Source organism: Poecile atricapillus, chromosome Z (assembly GCF_030490865.1).
Source record: "Poecile atricapillus isolate bPoeAtr1 chromosome Z, bPoeAtr1.hap1, whole genome shotgun sequence".
Lineage (NCBI taxonomy): Eukaryota > Metazoa > Chordata > Aves > Passeriformes > Paridae > Poecile > Poecile atricapillus.
The window spans coordinates 99,852,533-99,880,431 of NC_081289.1; the positions used below are offsets into that span (position 1 = coordinate 99,852,533).

The window sequence follows — 27,899 nt, forward strand, 5'->3', positions numbered from 1 at the left end:
CGCGCCACAAACCCCATCCATGGGTCTTCCCATGTTTAAGAAACACCTGGCCATTCAGAAGCAAATTTAGAGTTTATTCACAGGGTGAGAACAAAGGGAAGCTTTGTTTTATATTATTGTTGGGGGTTAGGTGTCCTTCTTTTAGGTCTTTTAGTTACCTGTGGAATTCTTCCCCATTAGTTGCAGGGAAAACCTAACTGGGGGTACTCGGTGGATACTTGAAGAACACAAAGAGTTCAACTGGGCCCAGGGGGGGAAGGGGGCAGGAAAAGGGGAGGGTGGGGACAGTTTGGCAGCTTCTTCAGCTTTGGAGAAGGACACTTTGGGTGTGCAGAGCTGTTGCGGTGGGGAGAAGGGAATTTCGCCATCACCCAGATGGAGCTGCAGCTTCTTCACCTTCTTCCCTCTTCCTCTTCTTCCTTCTTCCCTCGTTGGTGGCCTCGCACCCCCTGTCATCCCGGGACGTGTGGCAGTGCCAGCCACTGCTGCAGAGCTGCTGATACACCTCATCCAGCGGCCCAGGATCTCAGCTCATCCCTGCTGCTCCAGCTGAGTGTTCCTCAGAGCTCTGCAGGAGCACCGGCACTGCCCGCCTGAGGGGGTTTGTGAAGCAAAGCCTCTCCTCCATGCCTTTCCGTCTCAGCCGAGAAGACTGTCATGGGGTCCCTGGTTCTGTTCTCTTGCTAGCGCTGTACTTATTGTTGTTTGTTTGCCTTGTTCTAAATACGAGTAAAGAACTGTTATTCCTATCCCCAGATCTCTGCCTGAGAGCCCCTTGATTTCAGAATTATACTAATTCGGAGGGAGAGGGGTCTACATTCTCATTCCAGGGGAGGTTCCTGCCCTCCTTAGCAGACACTTGTCTTCCAAAACAGAGACAACTATTTATTTTGACTATCAATCTAAACAAACTACAAACTATGAGCTACAAACTATAAACTACAAACTACAAACTACAAAAAACAACAATGGCCTCTTCCAGGGCTAGTATCTCCTGTCGGCCATAAACTGCTGCGCTGCCATGATCAGAGGCGTCAGGCTGGAGGGTGGCTTGGCTGAGGTTACAAACGGATGCTGACAAAGAGAAAAACAAGAAATGAACTTTCCTCACAGGCTGAAACAGGCTTTCTCTGGCTACAGAATAAATGCAGAAATGAGGGCACTCTGTGCACCTCTGTCTCCACATCCAGGACCTTGTGACCACAGGCAAACATGGCTCACAATCCCATGACTCCATTAACACAGATGTCTTCAGCTTAAGGAGATTGGGTCTAGGAGACTTTGAAAGGCTCCTTCCAACCCACCCCAGGCCAGGATTCATCTTCCTTTTCCTTTGGAAAGCCCCCAGACGATTCTTAGGATCAGGGTCCATCTGATGCCTTGCACTTGAGCAGATGAGGAGCCCCTGGCAGTGGGCAGCTGGCGCACCCTGCAGCCGCTTTGCCTTTTACCTGCAGAAGCTCCTGGGCAGACCAGCGCCTGTCCTCGTCTGTCTCCAGGCAGCAGTGCAGAAAGTCTCGCAACCAAGGCGACTGCTGCCTGGGGTTCTGCAGCTTTGGGGAGCCCCCGGAGCTTATCAGCTGTTGAACCTAGAGAAGAAGGAAACAGCACACTCTACCTGTCTCCTTTGCAGCCCAAACTGCTCAAATAGACACCCCACCAGACAAGCTCCACTCTCCAGTGGCATCTTCCTGCCTGCCAGAGGCTGGGAGATGTCTTTCCTACCCCAGCCAAAAGAACCCAAAGCCACTTACAGCCACAGCTACTCCAACATGCAAACGCACTTGCCTTGACCCCTGATTTCATTGGCTGATGGAATTAGGAGCAACTCCATTGGCAAAAGCACACTTTGCTTCTCTGAGCACTGGCACTAGCTCTACAGGCAACTTGGATGGTAGAATTTGTTCTAACTCTACTTTTCCCAAGTATTGGTCCATAAAACACAGCGCAGCACCGCTCCCTGCTCCCTTAGGCAGAGCTACCATCTAGCCAAAGGCATCACGTTTTTTTGTGGTTTTCATGATGAAATGGCAGGGGGATAATCTGGACAAGAAGCTCGAGAGACTAGGCAGCCTGGAACCTATCGTCTCCAGGTGTTAACAAGCTTCTCAGGTAGAAGAATGGGGACAGATTTTGTTAGAGTGCCAGTAGTATCTGAGAGTAGCTGCAGCGTACCGTGCGGGAGGTTTTCATCAGGTAAGGAGGCGCTCCTTCCACCATCTCAATCCCCACGATGCCAAGGGACCAGATGTCCACTTTGGGGCCATAGGGCTTCCTGAGGAAAGTTTCTGGCGCCATCCAGTAAGTAGTCCCAACAGCTGATCTCCGTTTGTTCTGCTCAGCAGTGAGCTGAGCAGCGAGGCCAAAATCAGCTGAGGAGAAAAAAACACTGATCAAGCCAACGCAAATTAGGAAAGCCAACAAAAGAATTCCCCACGGTACCACATCCAAGAAAGCAGTGTGGAATCCAGCTGCAAAAGGGGCCATATGGGCATTCATCAGGCCTGCAGCCAAGGAAATATGGAATTGGCCGCTTAGCAAAAGCCCCCAGTTTCATGTGGTGGCTGTTAGTTCCCTGAAGCTTTAGACTGTAATTGCCTCACTCAGGAAGGGACACACACAACCCAAAGCCACTCCTGACACCACCTGCTTGCCAGCCACACCTCCCTGCACCTTGCAGCCACGCTCTGCGCTGGCAGCAGGGCAGCCTGCTCTGCCACAGGCACCACTCTTGAGGAACTGGCAGTCACCCAAAGGCAGCCCCACACCACAGCCCACCACAGCTCAGCCTGGCCAATGACACCCACCCAGCTTGACAGATCCGTCCAAGCCCAGGAGAATGTTGTGGCTTTTGATGTCTCGGTGGATCACTTGCTTGCAGTGAAGGAAATCCAGGCCTTGCAGGCACTGAGAGAGGAAAAAGAAACACGAGCCTAAGAGTTCCCGTTCGGATTGCATGCCACAAACAGGGAAGTGGCACGTCTGCAAGACTGACTTGCTGAGGGATGCTCAGCCATGGCAGGACAGGCTGCTGGCAAGGCCAAGAGCTTGCTGCTCCAACACAAGGACAGCGCTGCCTTTCTAACTGAGGGTGTATTTGCTTTTGAAAGAGAAAGGGCAATTGTTCCTCTGGCCCTGCAAACACAGACTGGAAGACCACTCCTGCAGTGGCTGTGCTCCCTCCAGCAGGAGTGCATTTCACACAGGCTCCAGGCAAGGGTTTAGAGAGGCAAACACAAGCAAACACACCAGAAGAAGGGCAGGCACACTGGCAGGCACTTCAGGTGCTCTTGCTACTGCCTATCATAACAGAAAGGCAGAAAGGAAGCTTGGAAGATGACACCGCTCCTCTCCTTACCAGCCATGGGGAAGGACCAGCCCGCCCAAGCCATGGGAAGCACAAGCACCATCCCTTACCTCCCGAGAGACAGTTGCTATCTCTCCTTCTGCCATACGAGTCTCTCTAATGACATCGTGCAAAGAACCTCCGTCCATGTATTCCATCACGAGCCAGAGGTCCTCGTCAACCAGGTAGCTGAAAGGAGAAAACAACAGCCCGGGAATGAATGCGTGCATTTACACGACGGATTCTTGTTTCCCTGTCTCTGGCAGAGGAAGACAGGAGGAAGTCAATGGTCTTTCACTAGGTTCTACAGGCCTTGAACTCTGTGCAGTCTAAAAGACTTCTTGGTATCCACACCCGTGCAAAACACTGGGAACAGGCCAAGGGAAATACGATCTACAGTGCTTTGTCAGCACTTAAGACCCAGAGGAAAAAAATCAAACCCTAAACCCAACAAAACAGTGTGGAGAGAGGGCAGGAACTTTCAGGCTGTTGGCTCAGTAAGACAGGGCCGAGCCAGGTCTTGGAAAGTGCACTTCAAACTCTGTATGCCCACAAAGATTAATGCAGCCCCAATGCAATCTCCTCCCAAGATGCTGTAGATCAGCCCAGAAACAGGAATTAACAGCTCCATCCTCTGCCAGTGACCAAAGGAGTGGTTGAACCCCTGGCTTGCAGGGTGTGAAGGACCCTTCACGGCAGAATAGCAGAACCGCTCACCTGTCTATGTAGTTCACAATGTTGGAGTTCCTGTTGTCACGCATGACCTGGATTTCATTCACACACAGTTCACTGCTGCTGTCTTCCAGCAGACTGATTTTCTTTATGGCCACCTAAAACAACACGGAAAACCATGAACCAAAGGGATCTGTGGCACAAGACCACAAGGGGAACATGGAGACAGTGATCTTGGGGTGACAGAGCTGGGCCTAACTGCCTTCCAACTAGACATCAGAGGAACTCGAAGCTGAGCTTGCCAGAGCCTCTTACACCACTTCCTTGGGCGCCCATCCCAGGACACAGAGCCAGAGATCCTTTGCCTTGCAAACCCAGGAGAAACACCAGGTCCTAAACTCTCCACCTCAAAACTCTAACATCACTCGCTGTGCCCACAGTCTTCCCCAGGGCCTTATTTTATCATCATCATTTTCATTCACACACCTATTGGAAGCAGGAAGCCATTCTGTGCTGGTGAAAACCGAGCAAAACTGCTGGGAAAGCTTTGGCAATTCTAGGGGGCTTCATCGTTACTCCAGCAGCCACTGGCATTCTCCATTGCACAACAGAAAGCAAACTCTTACAGACATGACAGATAAAATGCCATCCTAAAAACATCCTGAGGGTATTCCCCCTAAGAAATACAACCCTGCATACTTTACAGAAAAAATGCCATGACAATGAAAACATCATTGAGTACACCCCCAAAAAAGACAGTCCTAGCTCTTCCTCGCTTCAGGAACTTTCATTCTGTTCCACTAAAACACTTCCCTTCACACCGCTGACATTTGCAATTACAGCCTGACTGCAAAAAGAAATAACTCACTCCTTGATCCTCTAGCAATACACGCCAGGCTCTGAGCAGGGCTTAAGCCCTTGAGGGACTCCTTGCAGACCTCCTTCTCTAAGCACAGTTCCCAAGGGTGGCACTACAGGTGGCTAAGGAACTACCAGCACAATTCCCATGTGTTTGTGAGCAGCCAGAAATGAGAATTAGGAACCCTGAGCTGCAGCCCCAAAGAGCAGTGCCATGCTCTATGACACCGCCTTGGTGTTAAGACTCGGCTAGCGTGTCCTCCTCTGAAAGATATCACTTGGCCTCCTTGCATTCCTTGGGGCAGCTGAGGAGAACAAAATCTGTCCCCATGGTATTTGGCAGGCAGACGCTACTCTGTGCTTCATCTGCCTTTGCAGCAAAGCTCTACCGGTGACCCAAAGCTCAGCCACAGCTCACAGCAGAGGGGAGGGCACTTGGGAGCTGCAGAAGCTGCGGCGCTGCTTGACGCTTACCTCTTCTCCCGTGGCAGTCTCCACTGCCGTGCACACAGTGCCAAAACCCCTAGAAACAAAACAGCAGCTTAGGAAGGCGAGGTCCTTTAGGCCCTGCAAGCCAAGTGCAAGACACTGCAGTCCAATAGGAAAAGGAGCCCTGGTGCAAACAGCAAATGGAACATGGCCCAGATCCTGGTCTGGGTCTTTTTTCCCTTTTCTCTTCCTGTATCTGTGCGTGTGTGGGATTTTTCCAGGCACACACGTGCCAATTGGGCCTTCTCACACCTCTCCTTGGAGGTTATGCCAAACTCAGGCACCACCACACAGGCTTCTGAGAAGCCTGAAGCCATGTAACAGCCGTCGGAGAAAAGCCTCCAGACACAGATCCTTTCTCCAGCTGGCAAGGAAAGGAGTCTCCAGCCATAGCTGCAGCCACAGCCAGAGCAGGCAAAGGCTTTCATTGTTGCACAGACAAGTGGAGAAGTACTCAGAACACAGGATCCTTAGACAGCTGCATTCTGGGTCCAGAGCCATCGGCAGCTGCTGCTCTTCACTGCACAGGGCACAGGAGGACCTCTACTTTTCCTGTGAGTTCTTGTACATTTGGCTTCTCACAGAGGAAATACTGAAAATCAATCCCATTTACAGTCAACAGAGCTGGCTTTCAAAAGGGAACGGCTGGGTGGATTCTTTGCAGGAAAGGCCTAAACCCCACAGGATCCACAGGGGCTCTGCCATCAGGCAGATGATGCCTTTTCCTCTAGAGTGCATTGGCACTGGGCATCCCCTGAAGCTTTGGCTTTTGCCACCTCAGCTACAAAAAAGAGCTGCTGCTTTCATTTCTGCTTTTGCCTTCTACACTAGGTGGTGGTCATCCTGACCACTCAATCTTCTTTTCCGCAAAACACTGGAAAGAAATGTTACTGAGAGCTGTTCCCTGACAGCTACCTGGACCTGACCGCTACCTGGACCTTTGAGGCAATGAAGTTTTGCCTCCTTTCATTCCCACATATTCTCTATTCTCTTGAGACATGATTTCTCCTATGACAAGCGGCAACACACTTGAGGGACAGGAGATCTGCCAGGTGCTGCTCTTTGCTGCAGAAAAGACATTGCCAGCATCCAGGTGTCCTTGCCACGCCTTCGGACCACAGCTTTAAATGTTATACATTAAGCTATAAAGTACTGAGAGGTGGCAGCATCTCAACACAGCGTCTGAACAGCTTTGGAGCTTGCCTGATGTCACTCTGGGGAGATGTGACACCAGCAAAATACGCAGCCCCTCCCTTTGAGGAAGGAACTGTGGCTGCACTCACCCTTTGCCAATAGTTTCCAGTTCTGTGTATTTAGCCTCTGGATCTCCCTCGCTCACCAGCATCCCTGCAAAAATCCAAAGGGAAGAGGCTCATTTCAAGACAGAGATGCCACCCTGCAGCAGATCAAAAAGGCAGGGCCACTCTCTGGGACACTGGGCCCTTTCAGCTCAATCAGTCGGGGAACAACACCACCACCGCACCACCACCACCACTCCAAAAACAGCAGCCGCAAGACAAGCAGCTCTGCAGCACAGACGGCCTGCACAAAACTAAAAGCCTAAACTAAACATGTCTAAGCACATGGAGAAACAGTCGGAGGAGACAGGCATCAGAAAACCATAACCAAGTAAAGTGATTGTTGTCTATAAACATTAAGGGCCACAGGAAGAACAAAACCTTTCTGTTCTTGGGAATAAACAGCCTGTGACATTCAACAAAAGCTGTAAACCTAGCAAATATCAAAGGCATCTTGGGTTCTGGAATCAGTTTTTATCAACAGCTGCCCTTTCCAGAACAGGAAGAACATTGCAAAGTGCTTCCAGCCAGGGCGCAATCTCCACCTTTAAGCTGGACTTTGCCTAAACAATGCCCTCCTGCCTTTCAGGAGCAGCAGCTCATGTTCTGACCTAGTGTGATGGGCCTTAGGAAGGAGGTCCCCCAGCCTTTAGGACAGGCTAAGTTCTGGAGATGACCTTGGCTCTGCCCCACAGCAGCCAGGCCCCACGGGAGCTCCCTGAGGCTTCCTCCTTCGCTAGGTCACAGCCTCCTGCTTCAGAGCCACAAACAATCCCTCTTTTGCCTTTTGCGTGGAGGGAAGCTCAGGCAAAGCCAAGCCAGGCCGAGCTGCCCTCAGGGGCAGGAGCAACACCCCGGTGGCTCCCTCACCACCTCAAAGCACAACAACAGGTCCTGTGTGGAGGCCTCAGGATCTGACACTCAGCTGAGGAGGAACAGGAGGTGGGACAGCTCATGCTGACACATGCACACACAAGGCACTGCTCCAGCAGACAAGGATCACAAAGGACCTACTCAGCATGGCCAGGCATTCATCCTTTTTCCTCTCACGCAGACCATCTGTGCTGCCAGAGGAACTACTCGTGCTCCAGGTGCACGAGCTGCTCGTGCTGAAGTTTCCAGCTTCAGGCCTGGAGGCTTCTTCAGAGCCTGCAGCTGAACTTTGTGCAGGTGCAGCGACAGAGGACGTGGAGCTCTGGGACAAGAAAGGAATTTGGGTCAGAATTTGGGTCGGGCAGAGATGCCCCATTGCAAATGCAAGCCCCTAGGAAGATGCTGCAGGCCTCATCCAGGCCTCTTCCCCTCTCGGCTTTTCCTACCCGCTTCTCCAACTCAAGGCACAAAACCCAAAGGCTGATTTACATGACGGACAAAATGATACCAAAGACACTGCTAACCAAAGCAGGCACTTACTGATGTTGCCTGCTCAGGCCATGGGCTGACAGCAGGGACAGGTTCATTGGCACCTTCCTCCTCTTCAGCCTCTTCCTCAGGTACAGAGGCAGCCAGAGCAGGTGCTGACGCTGCCCTTGCACTCTGTGGACAGACAGCAGCGTGAGGGACAGGAGAGAACGTGTCACTCACAAGCTCATGTATGTTCAGTTACAGGCCCCGCTGCATCTCAACTGTTCCTTTAGCTACCGACAGCTGCTTGGTGGAGAGGGCAGGTCCCTCCTGGGGACAGTGTCTCCTCCGTATCCTGCAAGGCTGTAAACTGCATCTTTGCACTGCTCTCTTCACCAGGAACAGGGAGCCTGCACAGCCACTGGGCACAAAGGGCCTCACTTGGACCTCAGGAGCATCCAAAGACATCCTAATGCTACCTCTCATCTCTTCCTAAAACAAATTCATGGCCCCTGTCACAACAGTGGAGGCTGATGCCTGAACCTCCAAGTACCACACCCCTTCTCCAGGCCTCATCAGCTGGGGAAATGCCCTGGAAGGGCTGGAAAGATTCCAGCCCTCAGCAGTTTCAGCCACACATAACATGTGCTGTCTGATCAGAAACTTGCAGCTCTGCTTTCCTCCAGCCACAGAGCTACCCAGAGCTGCCACTTACTGATGCTGGATGCTCAGGCCCTGCAGTGGCAGCAGGTGCAGCTTGGAGGGCATCTTCCCTCCCTTTGGCCTCTTCTTCAGGAAGACACACAGCCACTGGAGGCTCCGAGGTTGGTTTTGGGCTCTGCAGACAGACAGCAGCGTGAGGGACAGGCAACCTTCTTTCTATTCACCTCTAGACCCAGATGGAGGAAGGAGAAATCATCTGGAGACAAACGGGATTCTAAGTTGTTCAAACCCAAGTAAAATGGGCCAATTAGATGGGACTGCACTCTCTTGTACAGGGGAAATTCCAGCATGCCTTAAAGCACCAAGCAACCCAACTTTCATCTGATTAAAAGCTCTGAAATGCAACTCCAGAAAACAGCCAGGGATCCTCCTCCTCCTCCTGCTGCTGCTGCAAAGAGCCTACTTTCATTCATCCAACCAGGCTGGCACCAGACTGCAGCAGGCCCAGTTCACAGCTTACTCCACAACCATTAACGCGACCAATGCCAAAGGCTGCTTTCCCACTCACCCATGGACCAGATTGTCTCCAGGCCCGGGCAATGTGACCTGCAACACACAGGGGAAAAGGAGACGGATGCTGTAAGAAAACTTCCCACACTGGTCAAGCCCACCAAAGAGTCAACCAAAAACAGAGCATTCTGCTTTCACTACATCCCTCCAGCAGCAACCCTTGTGTCACACAGCAAGCAAGACAACAGCACAAAATACTGCCTTGTGTCTACCTTTTGTCCTCTTTGGCCACTCAACCCGTAGAAACTTGAGACCCAGAAAGTCCAAGTGCTTCTGTAACAGTCACTGCTCCTGCCCCACCCCACCCAGCAGGACCTACGGCTCCTCTCTTTCCTCTGCTTCACTTTTCTCAAGACATTGCATGCAACAGTTGCCACGAGCTTGCTGAAAATGTTTGCCCAGAAAAGCTTCACCCAAGTCCCCCTCAGCCATGGTGGCAGTTCTATGGTGACATGGCATGGGAACAGCTCCTGGGCTTGGGAGCGCCCAAGAAATCTTTTGAAATGTCTACCTCAGAGGCCTTTTCCAAGCTGATTCTGTGATTTCATCACAGAGCTAATGGATTCTTTAGCACACAGGAAGTGTCGAGTTTCACAGGCACATCCTGGGACGAGGGAATGCAGACAAGAAGTGCTTCCCCTCAGTCCCAGAGAGCAGCACACAGTTTTTACAAGGCCTCCTGCCAAGCTCTCTCTCTCTTCCCATGCTGGAAGTTGTCTTGCTTGAGCCAGCAAAGCGAGCAGATTCCAGACTCCACTGCCACAGGCCATGCCGTGGTGGGAGCGGAACCCCTGCAGGCTACATTACAAATGCTGCCCCGTGCCCCACTGGCTAAAGACACCCCCTTCTTAGCTGGACCTCTTGACGGCAGCTTTACCCAACTAAAGGCCCCTTCATGGCATTTTTGGTTTCCATACGCTGCACTGAACAAAAATGCCTACTTACGGGCCAGGTGGGTGAAAAAGTACCCAGAATAAGCCACAGAGAAAGCCGTGCAAACTGCAGCACACACTCTCTCCATGGCTTGAGCAGCGCTGAGCAGCTCTGCACCGGACAACACCTGTGAGCAAAAGCAAAAGTACTCAGAGTCCTGTCCGGGTGCAGCCCGCTGGCAGAGACCTCGTCGACCAGCAGGTCCCGCCTGCAGCGAGCACGCCAAAGAGCCGCTCTGCACACTGAGGCCTTCCGCGCCTCGGCACAGCAACTTGACAACGCTGGGACGTGGCTGCTGACATCACAAGAGCAGCCGCATGAGCCTGGTTTGTGAAGTCATGCATAGAACCAGACCTTCTCTACAGCTAACGCCAAAAAAAGCCTGCAAAGTTCTCCTGTGCTACAAAGCAATGTAAAAAGCCCTCCCAGTTCCTAACCTATTGCTCAAGGCATCTAAGAGTAACTCAAAAAACACACCAGGTCCCTATAACCCACACTGAGATGTTGAACACTGAGCAGGAACCAGGATGTGAGGAACGACATTTGTGATCTTTGGGTACTAATGCTTCTGAGAGAAAAACCAAAAGACTTGTTCCAGCTGGACCTTCCTTATTTCTAGAAGCAGCAAACAAGGAGAAGCACTAATTTCATTACATTTAGAGGTCTCTGTTGCATACAGAGACAAGGTCATGGATCCTTCGGCACTATTTGTTCAAAACATTTTGAACATGGCTGTGACATTTTAGCAGGAAAATGCCATGGCTGGAAATGCAAGTGGAATCGTTCTGTCTGACTTGCTCTAGCAGAGAGGCCTTGACACCCCAGCACCACCACCACCATTTCTCCCCCCACATTTTTCTCCTTTCACAGTATTTTTTAGAACACAGGGCTGAGGATGGGTGGCGTGGAAGTGACAGCTCTGACACACAGCTGAAAACATCAGGGCCAGGGTGGCCTGTAGGACTGTTTTTCTGCTCCAGCAGAACAAGGCAACCCAGAGTGGTGACACTGACACCAACGGGGTCCAACCAAGCCAAAAGGAGCCCAGCAGGGTGATAGGAAGAGGCAGCAAAGTGTCAGAACCAATCCCCACACACATGCCCAGTGTGGTGGACTGATGGCACCACTGCCACCATCACTGCCACAGAGAGGGTGCAGGGAACTGTCACTGCAGGTCCAGAGCTGCTCCAGGCAGCACCAGCAGCCCCCATTGACCTTCAGAACCACTCTGTAACCCCTCACCATCTTGTCTTTGTTCCAGGGGCCCCATGTGAAACTTCACCTCTGTTGGTCAAGCCATTACTTCTTTTGTACATTTTTCTTTTTATGCCTGTAGACTAATCCTAGAACACTAGATATAACACTAATATATATAACATACATATATAGATACATATATACATAAATAGATACATATATATACACATATAACACCGATCATATAACACTACAGAAACTTACATTGAGCTTTCTACTAACTCTATAACAGATTTGATTGCTAAACTTTAACATTTTCTGCTGTCTTGCATAACGTATTCATTCGCTTGCATGAGGCATATTTCTGCTTGCTTAAAATACATTCCTGCTTTATGTTGTACTTCATGTCTGTGCAACTTTATTGTCCTAAAACTCCAAGCCTTTTCCAAGGTCTCAGGTCAGACTTTGTATCTATCTCTACCTCTGAGCCTGGATGCTCAAGGCCTTGAGAGCTTTCTGTGCCTCCATTTCCTACACCAGCGGACAAGGGAAAGGCTACCGACGTCATCTTCTGGAGTTCTGTAAGGACTTTGCCACTATTCCCCACAACATCCTTTGCTCTAAATTGGGATAGAGGTGGCTTTGACAGAACTGTTCAGTGGAATTGGAATTGGTTGGACGGGCATATCCAAATGGTAGTAGTCAATGGCTTCCTGAACCTATGGGCACCAGTGAAAAGTGGTGTTCCTCAGGGGCCCATACTGGAGCCAGCGCGCTCTTCATCAAGGGCGTAAGACAGAGGGATCCAGAGCACCCTCAGTAAATTTGTGGGTGACACCGTGCTGAGCGGTGACATGCCTGAGGAACGAGGTGCCATCCAGAGGGACCTGGACAAGCTGAAAAAGGGGGCCATTGGGAACCTCATCACCTTCAACAAAGCTGGGATTACAGCCCAGAAAGCCTGTGTCCTGGGCTGCATCACACATCTGCAGTGTGGGCAGCAGGTCAGTGGGGGTGCATCTGCACTCTGCTCTGGTGAGACCCCATCCAGAACACTGCCTACAGCACTGAGCCCCCCAGCATAGGAAGGACTTGGACCTGTTAGAGCAAGTGCCGAGGAGGCCACCAAGATGATCAGAGGGATGGAACACCTATGCCGTGAGGGACAGGTGAGAGAACTGGGCTTGTTAAGTCTGGCAAAGACAAGAATCTGGGAGACCTTACAGCTCTTTCCAGTATCCCTGAAATCCCAAAGCATTCTACGATTCTGTGATTTCAGGTGACCCAAGTAGATTTCTTCATATTGGCAACTTGTGCTATTTATTGCATGTTTCACCCCCCAGACCAGCAGTTCTTCAAGAAACATAAAAACTACATTCCTCTTTCAAAATCTCACAAGATATTATAAAGCTCCATGCTTTCAAGTACTTTCTTTACGAGAATAGTAAACCACTAGTGCTGTGCATAACAAGATAATAACTTACATGATCACCTGTTGTGGAGTACGAGGCATAAGAATGTTTTATCTCAAACATTCTGTTCCAACAGAAAAGTTGTGACTGGAAAAGAGGGTGCTGTGGAGATGGGAAAGGGCTGAGCTAAGCCAACTTATTTTTCTGCCTTGAGACTTGTGCTCAGTGCTGATATGTGAACTCCCACTCCTGACTCCCTTCCTGGACAGCACCAAAAAGGGCGGACTGCTCATGTCCAAAACAGCGGCAAAATCTGTTCCACAGAAAAGGGGTGCACCAGTAAAACTATAAAAGAAAACGGATTGGTCTCCCTCTCTCTCTTTCAGGCTCTTGTGCTCTCTTTGTTCATCACATTTCCAAGTAACAGTTCCTTGACATGATCTCATGTTTTCAGCCTGAAAAGAATTTATAAGGAGAACCACAAACCCCCTGTCAGGTCAATTGTGACACAACGGACCAGGAAAAGAGGGTGGGAGTGCTAAAGCCTTGGATGAACTCTTGCATGCACTATGAGTGAGACTGGCACTGGAAAATTGATCCAAATGGAGAGAAGCTGCAGCACTATGTTGAAATGCAATTGAAGAATAACTGCTTCCAATAACCAGTGTAATATCATATATTTGAAAGTTTGTCATTCTGCTCCATTTCCTTCAGAGCTAACATCAGGAAGAGACAGGACTGAAAACATGACCTCAACATTGCTGCATCCCCAAGCCATTCATAGACCTTCTCAAATGCTCACTACAGAACAAAGCGGGACACAGGCCTACAAAGGATAGGATTGATGAAAACATGGAAAGCCAAGCAACACACCCACAGCATACACATACATCCTGCTGCTGCACTGCTGTGGCATTTCCAGGGAGCCTTGCCCATCTGAGGTGCACCTCAGGGAGCTTCCCTGGGTACAGCCATGCAGCAGAGGGAGCTGCCTGCTATGGATGTGAAGAAAGGAAGGAAAGAAAATTCCAGCATGCTGTGGGACAACTCACAAAGTGCTAGCTAGCAGGAGGAGAGCAGTGGGCCCAAACGGGCTGGTCCCAGAAAAACTGGAAGTGGTGAGACAGAGACCAAATGGATCAGGTGCTGGACAGGCTACAGGAAGGCAGCCTTAGGAAAACAGAAAAACCACCACCATCCCAAAGTCTGGAAGCTTCATCCCTCTGCCTCTCGCTTTTAAACCACTTTTTTCTCTATTTCTCATGTTGTGGTTTAACCGCAGCCAGCAACCAGGCTCCACACACAGCCATTCTTGCTCAGTGTTCCACCAGTGGGATGGACTGGGCAGAGAATTGGAAGGGTAAAAGCTGGGAGAATCCCAGGTGAAGAACATTTCAGTTGCATAGGGAATACAGAAACCACACACGCAAGCAAAAAACCCAAAGAACTCATTCACCATTCCCCATGAGCAGGCAGGTGTTTCACATCTCCAGGACAGCAGGGCCCCCTCACGCCTCACAGTGACTTGGGAGAGCAAGTGCCATCAATCCAAATATCCCCTCCTTCCTCCTTCCTCCTTCTTGCACGCAGCTTGAAATAGATACCAGGATGTCATATGGTCTGGAATATTCCTTTGGCCAGACACAACCTGTCCTGGCTGTGTCTCCTCCCAACCTCTCATGTAGCACAACCCCAAGGGAGCTCTGTCTGGGCAGCTCCTTCAGATGTGGTGGGTGCCATGGGACATGAGAAAGCATTTTGCTTCAGGCCAGAACAGATATGGAGGAAAAAAAGGAAAATTGAAATTCTGATCTCCAATCCGTTTTCTATGGTTTAGATGGGGTTTGTTTGATCTGCTCTTTGCACCTGTTAAGTGTTGTCCAGAACCAAAAAACGAAACGCATTTGAAGATGCAACCAGAAAAGAGAGAAAGGTGGGAGGGGAAGGGAAAGGAGGTTCTGGGGGAAGGGTAGGCAGTCAGGAGATAGGGAAAGTTCCTGTGTACCCAAGCAACGGGAAAGGGAACAGGGACCCCCGGCTGCAAAAGGGTATAAAAAGGTTGCCATTTCAGTGAAGTGGCTGTGCAGCTCTCAGAGGAGAGACACACAGCCAACTCAGCTGATTTGTTGCTATCAGTAAATAGATCGGGCTTCAAAGAATTTGTCCCCTCTTAATTCTATCAAAAGTGAGCCACATTTCACACTGCTGAGAATGTGAAGTTGAGACTGATGGAGTCTCAGTCTCAAATGAGAGAGAGAGAGGCTGAGAGAGGCTGTGGCTCGCACAGATCCAATCTGCTCAAGTTTTCCCTCCCTCACATCAGCCTTGGTTCCCATGGCAGAACTTCCATTCCCGCTGCACGTTCTCTTGCGCCTGAGCCTGCAGAGAAGCCCATCTGCCTCCCACTCTGCCCAGAGCAACACACACACTCCCAACCTTTCCCAGGAGCTGCAACACAGCCACAGCCACTGTGGCGTCCCCAGCAGTGACACCACTGCTCTGCTCTGTTTTGCCCTGCTCTGCTCTTCTGTTCACAGCTACAAGCCTGTATGTCCACAAAAGGTTGTGGCCTGGAAGCAATGAAGGAAGAAGACCTTTGACCACTTCCAAACCATGCCACAAACCCCATCCATGGGTCTTCCCATGTTTAAGAAACACCTGGCCATTCAGAAGCAAATTTAGAGTTTATTCACAGGGTGAGAACAAAGGGAAGCTTTGTTTTATATTATTGTTGGGGGTTAGGTGTCCTTCTTTTAGGTCTTTTAGTTACCTGTGGAATTCTTCCCCATTAGTTGCAGGGAAAACCTAACTGGGGGTACTCGGTGGATACTTGAAGAACACAAAGAGTTCAACTGGGCCCAGGGGGGGAAGGGGGCAGGAAAAGGGGAGGGTGGGGACAGTTTGGCAGCTTCTTCAGCTTTGGAGAAGGACACTTTGGGTGTGCAGAGCTGTTGCGGTGGGGAGAAGGGAATTTCGCCATCACCCAGATGGAGCTGCAGCTTCTTCACCTTCTTCCCTCTTCCTCTTCTTCCTTCTTCCCTCGTTGGTGGCCTCGCACCCCCTGTCATCCCGGGACGTGTGGCAGTGCCAGCCACTGCTGCAGAGCTGCTGATACACCTCATCCAGCGGCCCAGGATCTCAGCTCATCCCTGCTGCTCCAGCTGAGTGTTCCTCAGAGCTCTGCAGGAGCACCGGCACTGCCCGCCTGAGGGGGTTTGTGAAGCAAAGCCTCTCCTCCATGCCTTTCCGTCTCAGCCGAGAAGACTGTCATGGGGTCCCTGGTTCTGTTCTCTTGCTAGCGCTGTACTTATTGTTGTTTGTTTGCCTTGTTCTAAATACGAGTAAAGAACTGTTATTCCTATCCCCAGATCTCTGCCTGAGAGCCCCTTGATTTCAGAATTATACTAATTCGGAGGGAGAGGGGTCTACATTCTCATTCCAGGGGAGGTTCCTGCCCTCCTTAGCAGACACTTGTCTTCCAAAACAGAGACAACTATTTATTTTGACTATCAATCTAAACAAACTACAAACTATGAGCTACAAACTATAAACTACAAACTACAAACTACAAAAAACAACAATGGCCTCTTCCAGGGCTAGTATCTCCTGTCGGCCATAAACTGCTGCGCTGCCATGATCAGAGGCGTCAGGCTGGAGGGTGGCTTGGCTGAGGTTACAAACGGATGCTGACAAAGAGAAAAACAAGAAATGAACTTTCCTCACAGGCTGAAACAGGCTTTCTCTGGCTACAGAATAAATGCAGAAATGAGGGCACTCTGTGCACCTCTGTCTCCACATCCAGGACCTTGTGACCACAGGCAAACATGGCTCACAATCCCATGACTCCATTAACACAGATGTCTTCAGCTTAAGGAGATTGGGTCTAGGAGACTTTGAAAGGCTCCTTCCAACCCACCCCAGGCCAGGATTCATCTTCCTTTTCCTTTGGAAAGCCCCCAGACGATTCTTAGGATCAGGGTCCATCTGATGCCTTGCACTTGAGCAGATGAGGAGCCCCTGGCAGTGGGCAGCTGGCGCACCCTGCAGCCGCTTTGCCTTTTACCTGCAGAAGCTCCTGGGCAGACCAGCGCCTGTCCTCGTCTGTCTCCAGGCAGCAGTGCAGAAAGTCTCGCAACCAAGGCGACTGCTGCCTGGGGTTCTGCAGCTTTGGGGAGCCCCCGGAGCTTATCAGCTGTTGAACCTAGAGAAGAAGGAAACAGCACACTCTACCTGTCTCCTTTGCAGCCCAAACTGCTCAAATAGACACCCCACCAGACAAGCTCCACTCTCCAGTGGCATCTTCCTGCCTGCCAGAGGCTGGGAGATGTCTTTCCTACCCCAGCCAAAAGAACCCAAAGCCACTTACAGCCACAGCTACTCCAACATGCAAACGCACTTGCCTTGACCCCTGATTTCATTGGCTGATGGAATTAGGAGCAACTCCATTGGCAAAAGCACACTTTGCTTCTCTGAGCACTGGCACTAGCTCTACAGGCAACTTGGATGGTAGAATTTGTTCTAACTCTACTTTTCCCAAGTATTGGTCCATAAAACGCAGCACAGCACCGCTCCCTGCTCCCTTAGGCAGAGCTACCATCTAGCCAAAGGCATCACGTTTTTTTGTGGTTTTCGTGATGAAATGGCAGGGGGATAATCTGGACAAGAAGCTCGAGAGACTAGGCAGCCTGGAACCTATCGTCTCCAGGTGTTAACAAGCTTCTCAGGTAGAAGAATGGGGACAGATTTTGTTAGAGTGCCAGTAGTATCTGAGAGTAGCTGCAGCGTACCGTGCGGGAGGTTTTCATCAGGTAAGGAGGCGCTCCTTCCACCATTTCAATCCCCACGATGCCAAGGGACCAGATGTCCACTTTGGGGCCATAGGGCTTCCTGAGGAAAGTTTCTGGCGCCATCCAGTAAGTAGTCCCAACAGCTGATCTCCGTTTGTTCTGCTCAGCAGTGAGCTGAGCAGCGAGGCCAAAATCAGCTGAGGAGAAAAAAACACTGATCAAGCCAACGCAAATTAGGAAAGCCAACAAAAGAATTCCCCACGGTACCACATCCAAGAAAGCAGTGTGGAATCCAGCTGCAAAAGGGGCCATATGGGCATTCATCAGGCCTGCAGCCAAGGAAATATGGAATTGGCCGCTTAGCAAAAGCCCCCAGTTTCATGTGGTGGCTGTTAGTTCCCTGAAGCTTTAGACTGTAATTGCCTCACTCAGGAAGGGACACACACAACCCAAAGCCACTCCTGACACCACCTGCTTGCCAGCCACACCTCCCTGCACCTTGCAGCCACGCTCTGCGCTGGCAGCAGGGCAGCCTGCTCTGCCACAGGCACCACTCTTGAGGAACTGGCAGTCACCCAAAGGCAGCCCCACACCACAGCCCACCACAGCTCACCCTGGCCAATGACACCCACCCAGCTTGACAGATCCGTCCAAGCCCAGGAGAATGTTGTGGCTTTTGATGTCTCGGTGGATCACTTGCTTGCAGTGAAGGAAATCCAGGCCTTGCAGGCACTGAGAGAGGAAAAAGAAACACGAGCCTAAGAGTTCCCGTTCGGATTGCATGCCACAAACAGGGAAGTGGCACGTCTGCAAGACTGACTTGCTGAGGGATGCTCAGCCATGGCAGGACAGGCTGCTGGCAAGGCCAAGAGCTTGCTGCTCCAACACAAGGACAGCGCTGCCTTTCTAACTGAGGGTGTATTTGCTTTTGAAAGAGAAAGAGCAATTGTTCCTCTGGCCCTGCAAACACAGACTGGAAGACCGCTCCTGCAGTGGCTGTGCTCCCTCCAGCAGGAGTGCATTTCACACAGGCTCCAGGCAAGGGTTTAGAGAGGCAAACACAAACAAACACACCAGAAGAAGGGCAGGCACACTGGCAGGCACTTCAGGTGCTCTTGCTACTGCCTGTCATAACAGAAAGGCAGAAAGGAAGCTTGGAAGATGACACCGCTCCTCTCCTTACCAGCCATGGGGAAGGACCAGCCCGCCCAAGCCATGGGAAGCACAAGCACCATCCCTTACCTCCCGAGAGACAGTTGCTATCTCTCCTTCTGCCATACGAGTCTCTCTAATGACATCGTGCAAAGAACCTCCGTCCATGTATTCCATCACGAGCCAGAGGTCCTCGTCAACCAGGTAGCTGAAAGGAGAAAACAACAGCCCGGGAATGAATGCGTGCATTTACACGGCGGATTCTTGTTTCCCTGTCTCTGGCAGAGGAAGACAGGAGGAAGTCAATGGTCTTTCACTAGGTTCTACAGGCCTTGAACTCTGTGCAGTCTAAAAGACTTCTTGGTATCCACACCCGTGCAAAACACTGGGAACAGGCCAAGGGAAATACGATCTACAGTGCTTTGTCAGCACTTAAGACCCAGAGGACAAAAATCAAACCCTAAACCCAACAAAACAGTGTGGAGAGAGGGCAGGAACTTTCAGGCTGTTGGCTCAGTAAGACAGGGCCGAGCCAGGTCTTGGAAAGTGCACTTCAAACTCTGTATGCCCACAAAGATTAATGCAGCCCCAATGCAATCTCCTCTCAAGATGTTGTAGATCAGCCCAGAAACAGGAATTAACAGCTCCATCCTCTGCCAGCGACCAAAGGAGTGGTTGAACCTCTGGCTTGCAGGGTGTGAAGGACTCTTCACGGCAGAATAGCAGAACTGCTCACCTGTCTATGTAGTTCACAATGTTGGAGTTCCTGTTGTCACGCATGACCTGGATTTCGTTCACACACAGTTCACTGCTGCTGTCTTCCAGCAGACTGATTTTCTTTATGGCCACCTAAAACAACACAGAAAACCATGAACCAAAGGGATCTGTGGCACAAGACCACAAGGGGAACATGGAGACAGTGATCTTGGGATGACAGAGCTGGGCCTAACTGCCTTCCAACTAGACATCAGAGGAACTCGAAGCTGAGCTTGCCAGAGCCTCTTACACCACTTCCTTGGGCGCCCATCCCAGGACACAGAGCCAGAGATCCTTTGCCTTGCAAACCCAGGAGAAACACCAGGTCCTAAACTCTCCACCTCAAAACTCTAACATCACTCGCTGTGCCCACAGTCTTCCCCAGGGCCTTATTTTATCATCATCATTTTCATTCACACACCTATTGGAAGCAGGAAGCCATTCTGTGCTGGTGAAAACCGAGCAAAACTGCTGGGAAAGCTTTGGCAATTCTAGGGGGCTTCATCGTTACTCCAGCAGCCACTGGCATTCTCCATTGCACAACAGAAAGCAAACTCTTACAGACATGACAGATAAAATGCCATCCTAAAAACATCCTGAGGGTATTCCCCCTAAGAAATACAACCCTGCATACTTTACAGAAAAAATGCCATGACAATGAAAACATCATTGAGTACACCCCCAAAAAAGACAGTCCTAGCTCTTCCTCGCTTCAGGAACTTTCATTCCTTTCCACTAAAACACTTCCCTTCACGCCGCTGACATTTGCAATTACTGCCTGACTGCAAAAAGAAATAACTCACTCCTTGATCCTCTAGCAATACACGCCAGGCTCTGAGCAGGGCTTAAGCCCTTGAGGGACTCCTTGCAGACCTCCTTCTCTAAGCACAGTTCCCAAGGGCGGCACTAGAGGTGGCTAAGGAACTACCAGCACAATTCCCATGTGTTTGTGAGCAGCCAGAAATGAGAATTCAGGAACCCTGAGCTGCAGCCCCAAAGAGCAGTGCCATGCTCTATGACACCACCTTGGTGTTAAGACCCAGCTAGCGTGTCCTCCTCTGAAAGATATCGCTTGGCCTCCTTGCATTCCTTGGGGCAGCTGAGGAGAACAAAATCTGTCCCCACGGTATTTGGCAGGCAGACGCTACTCTGTGCTTCATCTGCCTTTGCAGCAAAGCTCTACCGGTGACCCAAAGCTCAGCCACAGCTCACAGCAGAGGGGAGGGCACTTGGGAGCTGCAGAAGCTGCAGCGCTGCTTGACGCTTACCTCTTCTCCTGTGGCAGTCTCCACTGCCGTGCACACAGTGCCAAAACCCCTAGAAACAAAACAGCAGCTTAGGAAGGCGAGGTCCTTTAGGCCCTGCAAGCGAGTGCAAGACACCGCAGTCCAATAAAAAAAGGAGCCCTGGTGCAAACAGCAAATGGAACATGGCCCAGATCCTGGTCTGGGTCTTTTTTCCCTTTTCTCTTCCTGTATCTGTGCGTGTGTGGGATTTTTCCAGGCACACACGTGCCAGTTGGGCCTTCTCACACCTCTCCTTGGAGGTTATGCCAAACTCAGGCACCACCACACAGGCTTCTGAGAAGCCTGAAGCCATGTAACAGCCGTCGGAGAAAAGCCTCCAGGCACAGATCCTTTCTCCAGTTGGCAAGGAAAGGAGTCTCCAGCCATAGCTGCAGCCACAGCCAGAGCAGGCAAAGGCTTTCATTGTTGCACAGACAAGTGGAGAAGTACTCAGAACACAGGATCCTTAGACAGCTGCATTCTGGGTCCAGAGCCATCGGCAGCTGCTGCTCTTCACTGCACAGGGCACAGGAGGACCTCTACTTTTCCTGTGAGTTCTTGTACATTTGGCTCCTCACAGAGGAAATACTGAAAATCAATCCCATTTACAGTCAACAGAGCTGGCTTTCAAAAGGGAACGGCTGGGTGGATTCTTTGCAGGAAAGGCCTAAACCCCACAGGATCCACAGGGGCTCTGCCATCAGGCAGATGATGCCTTTTCCTCTAGAGTGCATTGGCACTGGGCATCCCCTGAAGCTTTGGCTTTTGCCACCTCAGCTACAAAAAAGAGCTGCTGCTTTCATTTCTGCTTTTGCCTTCTACACTAGGTGGTGGTCATCCTGACCACTCAATCTTCTTTTCCGCAAAACACTGGAAAGAAATGTTACTGAGAGCTGTTCCCTGACAGCTACCTGGACCTGACCGCTACCTGGACCTTTGAGGCAATGAAGTTTTGCCTCCTTTCATTCCCACATATTCTCTATTCTCTTGAGACATGATTTCTCCTATGACAAGCGGCAACACACTTGAGGGACAGGAGATCTGCCAGGTGCTGCTCTTTGCTGCAGAAAAGACATTGCCAGCATCCAGGTGTCCTTGCCACGCCTTCGGACCACAGCTTTAAATGTTATACATTAAGCTATAAAGTACTGAGAGGTGGCAGCATCTCAACACAGCGTCTGAACAGCTTTGGAGCTTGCCTGATGTCACTCTGGGGAGATGTGACACCAGCAAAATACGCAGCCCCTCCCTTTGAGGAAGGAACTGTGGCTGCACTCACCCTTTGCCAATAGTTTCCAGTTCTGTGTATTTAGCCTCTGGATCTCCCTCGCTCACCAGCATCCCTGCAAAAATCCAAAGGGAAGAGGCTCATTTCAAGACAGAGATGCCACCCTGCAGCAGATCAAAAAGGCAGGGCCACTCTCTGGGACACTGGGCCCTTTCAGCTCAATCAGTCGGGGAACAACACCACCACCGCACCACCACCACCACTCCAAAAACAGCAGCCGCAAGACAAGCAGCTCTGCAGCACAGACGGCCTGCACAAAACTAAAAGCCTAAACTAAACATGTCTAAGCACATGGAGAAACAGTCGGAGGAGACAGGCATCAGAAAACCATAACCAAGTAAAGTGATTGTTGTCTATAAACATTAAGGGCCACAGGAAGAACAAAACCTTTCTGTTCTTGGGAATAAACAGCCTGTGACATTCAACAAAAGCTGTAAACCTTGCAAATATCATAGGCATCTTGGGTTCTGGAATCAGTTTTTATCAACAGCTGCCCTTTCCAGAACAGGAAGAACATTGCAAAGTGCTTCCAGCCAGGGCGCAATCTCCACCTTTAAGCCGGACTTTGCCTAAACAATGCCCTCCTGCCTTTCAGGAGCAGCAGCTCATGTTCTGACCTAGAGTGATGGGCCTTAGGAAGGAGGTCCCCCAGCCTTTAAGACAGGCTAAGTTCTGGAGATGACCTTGGCTCTGCCCCACAGCAGCCAGGCCCCACGGGAGCTCCCTGAGGCTTCCTCCTTCGCTAGGTCACAGCCTCCTGCTTCAGAGCCACAAACAATCCCTCTTTTGCCTTTTGCGTGGAGGGAAGCTCAGGCAAAGCCAAGCCAGGCCGAGCTGCCCTCAGGGGCAGGAGCAACACCCCGGTGGCTCCCTCACCACCTCAAAGCACAACAACAGGTCCTGTGTGGAGGCCTCAGGATCTGACACTCAGCTGAGGAGGAACAGGAGGTGGGACAGCTCATGCTGACACATGCACACACAAGGCACTGCTCCAGCAGACAAGGATCACAAAGGACCTACTCAGCATGGCCAGGCATTCATCCTTTTTCCTCTCACGCAGACCATCTGTGCTGCCAGAGGAACTACTCGTGCTCCAGGTGCACGAGCTGCTCGTGCTGAAGTTTCCAGCTTCAGGCCTGGAGGCTTCTTCAGAGCCTGCAGCTGAACTTTGTGCAGGTGCAGCGACAGAGGACGTGGAGCTCTGGGACAAGAAAGGAATTTGGGTCAGAATTTGGGTCGGGCAGAGATGCCCCATTGCAAATGCAAGCCCCTAGGAAGATGCTGCAGGCCTCATCCAGGCCTCTTCCCCTCTCGGCTTTTCCTACCCGCTTCTCCAACTCAAGGCACAAAACCCAAAGGCTGATTTACATGACGGACAAAATGATACCAAAGACACTGCTAACCAAAGCAGGCACTTACTGATGTTGCCTGCTCAGGCCGTGGGCTGACAGCAGGGACAGGTTCATTGGCACCTTCCTCCTCTTCAGCCTCTTCCTCAGGTACAGAGGCAGCCAGAGCAGGTGCTGACGCTGCCCTTGCACTCTGTGGACAGACAGCAGCGTGAGGGACAGGAGAGAACGTGTCACTCACAAGCTCATGTATGTTCAGTTACAGGCCCCGCTGCATCTCAACTGTTCCTTTAGCTACCGACAGCTGCTTGGTGGAGAGGGCAGGTCCCTCCTGGGGACAGTGTCTCCTCCATATCCTGCAAGACTGTGAACTGCATCTTTGCACTGCTCTCTTCACCAGGAACAGGGAGCCTGCACAGCCACTGGGCACAAAGGGCCTCACTTGGACCTCAGGAGCATCCAACGACATCCTAATGCTACCTCTCATCTCTTCCTAAAACAAATTCATGGCCCCTGTCACAACAGTGGAGGCTGATGCCTGAACCTCCAAGTACCACACCCCTTCTCCAGGCCTCATCAGCTGGGGAAATGCCCTGGAAGGGCTGGAAAGATTCCAGCCCTCAGCAGTTTCAGCCACACATAGCATGTGCTGTCTGATCAGAAACTTGCAGCTCTGCTTTCCTCCAGCCACAGGGCTACCCAGAGCTGCCACTTACTGATGCTGGATGCTCAGGCCCTGCAGTGGCAGCAGGTGCAGCTTGGAGGGCATCTTCCCTCCCTTTGGCCTCTTCTTCAGGAAGACACACAGCCACTGGAGGCTCCGAGGTTGGTTTTGGGCTCTGCAGACAGACAGCAGTGTGAGGGACAGGCAACCTTCTTTCTATTCACCTCTAGATCCAGATGGAGGAAGGAGAAATCATCTGGAGACAAACGGGATTCTAAGTTGTTCAAACCCAAGTAAAATGGGCCAATTAGATGGGACTGCACTCTCTTGTACAGGGGAAATTCCAGCATGCCTTAAAGCACCAAGCAACCCAACTTTCATCTGATTAAAAGCTCTGAAATGCAACTCCAGAAAACAGCCAGGGATCCTCCTCCTCCTCCTGCTGCTGCTGCAAAGAGCCTACTTTCATTCATCCAACCAGGCTGGCACCAGACTGCAGCAGGCCCAGTTCACAGCTTACTCCACAACCATTAACGCGACCAATGCCAAAGGCTGCTTTCCCACTCACCCATGGACCAGATTGTCTCCAGGCCCGGGCAATGTGACCTGCAACACACAGGGGAAAAGGAGACGGATGCTGTAAGAAAACTTCCCACACTGGTCAAGCCCACCAAAGAGTCAACCCAAAACCAGAGCATTCTGCTTTCACTACATCCCTCCAGCAGCAACCCTTGTGTCACACAGCAAGCAAGACAACAGCACAAAATACTGCCTTGTGTCTACCTTTTGTCCTCTTTGGCCACTCAACCCGTAGAAACTTGAGACCCAGAAAGTCCAAGTGCTTCTGTAACAGTCACTGCTCCTGCCCCACCCCACCCAGCAGGACCTACGGCTCCTCTCTTTCCTCTGCTTCACTTTTCTCAAGACATTGCATGCAACAGTTGCCACGAGCTTGCTGAAAATGTTTGCCCAGAAAAGCTTCACCCAAGTCCCCCTCAGCCATGGTGGCAGTTCTATGGTGACATGGCACGGGAACAGCTCCTGGGCTTGGGAGCGCCCAAGAAATCTTTTGAAATGTCTACCTCAGAGGCCTTTTCCAAGCTGATTCTGTGATTTCATCACAGAGCTAATGGATTCTTTAGCACACAGGAAGTGTCGAGTTTCACAGGCACATCCTGGGATGAGGGAATGCAGACAAGAAGTGCTTCCCCTCAGTCCTAGAGAGCAGCACACAGTTTTTACAAGGCCTCCTGCCAAGCTCTCTCACTCTTCCCATGCTGGAAGTTGTCTTGCTTGAGCCAGCAAAGCGAGCAGATTCCAGACTCCACTGCCACAGGCCATGCCGTGGTGGGAGCGGAACCCCTGCAGGCTACATTACAAATGCTGCCCCGTGCCCCACTGGCTAGAGACACCCCCTTCTTAGCTGGACCTCTTGACGGCAGCTTTACCCAACTAAAGGCCCCTTCATGGCATTTTTGGTTTCCATACGCTGCACTGAACAAAAATGCCTACTTACGGGCCAGGTGGGTGAAAAAGTACCCAGAATAAGCCACAGAGAAAGCCGTGCAAACTGCAGCACACACTCTCTCCATGGCTTGAGCAGCGCTGAGCAGCTCTGCACCGGACAACACCTGTGAGCAAAAGCAAAAGTACTCAGAGTCCTGTCCGGGTGCAGCCCGCTGGCAGAGACCTCGTCGTCCAGCAGGTCCCGCCTGCAGCGAGCACGCCAAAGAGCCGCTCTGCACACTGAGGCCTTCCGCGCCTCGGCACAGCAACTTGACAACGCTGGGACGTTGCTGCTGACATCACAAGAGCAGCCGCATGAGCCTGGTTTGTGAAGTCATGCATAGAATCAGACCTTCTCTACAGCTAACGCCAAAAAAAGCCTGCAAAGTTCTCCTGTGCTACAAAGCAATGTAAAAAGCCCTCCCAGTTCCTAACCTATTGCTCAAGGCATCTAAGAGTAACTCAAAAAACACACCAGGCCCCTATAACCCACACTGAGATGTTGAACACCGAGAAGGAACCAGGATGTGAGGAACGACATTTGTGATCTTTGGGTACTAATGCTTCTGAGAGAAAAACCAAAAGACTTGCTCCAGCTGGACCTTCCTTATTTCTAGAAGCAGCAAACAAGGAGAAGCACTAATTTCATTAAATTTAGAGGTCTCTGTTGCGTACAGAGACAAGGTCATGGATCCTTCGGCACTATTTGTTCAAAACATTTTGAACATGGCTGTGACATTTTAGCAGGAAAATGCCATGGCTGGAAATGCAAGTGGAATCGTTCTGTCTGACTTGCTCTAGCAGAGAGGCCTTGACACCCCAGCACCACCACCACCATTTCTCCCCCCACATTTTTCTCCTTTCACAGTATTTTTTAGAACACAGGGCTGAGGATGGGTGGCGTGGAAGTGACAGCTCTGACACACAGCTGAAAACATCAGGGCCAGGGTGGCCTGTAGGACTGTTTTTCTGCTCCAGCAGAACAAGGCAACCCAGAGTGGTGACACTGACACCAACGGGGTCCAACCAAGCCAAAAGGAGCCCAGCAGGGTGATAGGAAGAGGCAGCAAAGTGTCAGAACCAATCCCCACACACATGCCCAGTGTGGTGGACTGATGGCACCACTGCCACCATCACTGCCACAGAGAGGGTGCAGGGAACTGTCACTGCAGGTCCAGAGCTGCTCCAGGCAGCACCAGCAGCCCCCATTGACCTTCAGAACCACTCTGTAACCCCTCACCATCTTGTCTTTGTTCCAGGGGCCCCATGTGAAACTTCACCTCTGTTGGTCAAGCCATTACTTCTTTTGTACATTTTTCTTTTTATGCCTGTAGACTAATCCTAGAACACTAGATATAACACTAATATATATAACATACATATATAGATACATATATACATAAATAGATACATATATATATATATACATATAACACCGATCATATAACACTACAGAAACTTACATTGAGCTTTCTACTAACTCTATAACAGATTTGATTGCTAAACTTTAACGTTTTCTGCTGTCTTGCATAACGTATTCATTCGCTTGCATGAGGCATATTTCTGCTTGCTTAAAACACATTCCTGCTTTATGTTGTACTTCATGTCTGTGCAACTTTATTGTCCTAAAACTCCAAGCCTTTTCCAAGGTCTCAGGTCAGACTTTGTATCTATCTCTACCTCTGAGCCTGAATGCTCAAGGCCTTGAGAGCTTTCTGTGCCTCCATTTCCTACACCAACGGACAAGGGAAAGGCTACAGACGTCATCTTCTGGAGTTCTGTAAGGACTTTGCCACTACTCCCCACAACATCCTTTGCTCTAAATTGGGATAGAGGTGGCTTTGACAGAACTGTTCAGTGGAATTGGAATTGGTTGGACGGGCATATCCAAATGGTAGTAGTCAATGGCTTCCTGAACCTATGGGCACCAGTGAAAAGTGGTGTTCCTCAGAGGCCCATACTGGAGCCAGCGTGCTCTTCATCAAGGGCGTAAGACAGAGGGATCCAGAGCACCCTCAGTAAATTTGTGGATGACACCGTGCTGAGCGGTGACATGCCTGAGGAACGAGGTGCCATCCAGAGGGACCTGGACAAGCTGAAAAAGGGGGCCATTGGGAACCTCATCACCTTCAACAAAGCTGGGATTACAGCCCAGAAAGCCTGTGTCCTGGGCTGCATCACACATCTGCAGTGTGGGCAGCAGGTCAGTGGGGGTGCATCTGCACTCTGCTCTGGTGAGACCCCATCCAGAACACTGCCTACAGCACTGAGCCCCCCAGCATAGGAAGGACATGGACCTGTTAGAGCAAGTGCTGAGGAGGCCACCAAG

At 50.8% G+C, this 27,899-nt stretch overlaps 2 protein-coding genes across 2 annotated transcripts; both read right to left on the bottom strand.

The window, feature by feature from the left end:
* Positions 1 to 961: 961 nt before the first annotated feature.
* Positions 962 to 11,938, bottom strand: LOC131572631 (serine/threonine-protein kinase PAK 3-like). Its single transcript, XM_058825881.1, has 14 exons — positions 11,852 to 11,938; positions 10,186 to 10,300; positions 9,191 to 9,276; positions 8,723 to 8,845; positions 8,077 to 8,199; positions 7,678 to 7,858; positions 6,649 to 6,712; positions 5,351 to 5,399; positions 4,064 to 4,176; positions 3,418 to 3,535; positions 2,808 to 2,907; positions 2,176 to 2,372; positions 1,452 to 1,589; positions 962 to 1,074 (listed from the first exon to the last, which is right to left on the bottom strand). The coding sequence occupies exons 1-14, from the start codon at positions 11,936 to 11,938 to the stop codon at positions 985 to 987; spliced, it is 1,584 nt and encodes a 527-aa protein (XP_058681864.1). The 3' UTR covers positions 962 to 984.
* A 4,440-nt stretch (positions 11,939 to 16,378) lies between these two features.
* LOC131572632 (serine/threonine-protein kinase PAK 3-like) lies at positions 16,379 to 27,625 on the bottom strand. Its single transcript, XM_058825882.1, has 14 exons — positions 27,532 to 27,625; positions 25,718 to 25,891; positions 24,585 to 24,670; positions 24,117 to 24,239; positions 23,471 to 23,593; positions 23,072 to 23,252; positions 22,043 to 22,106; positions 20,746 to 20,794; positions 19,458 to 19,570; positions 18,812 to 18,929; positions 18,202 to 18,301; positions 17,570 to 17,766; positions 16,846 to 16,983; positions 16,379 to 16,468 (listed from the first exon to the last, which is right to left on the bottom strand). Exons 1-14 carry the CDS (start codon positions 27,623 to 27,625, stop codon positions 16,379 to 16,381), a joined length of 1,650 nt encoding a protein of 549 aa, XP_058681865.1.
* Positions 27,626 to 27,899: the final 274 nt, after the last annotated feature.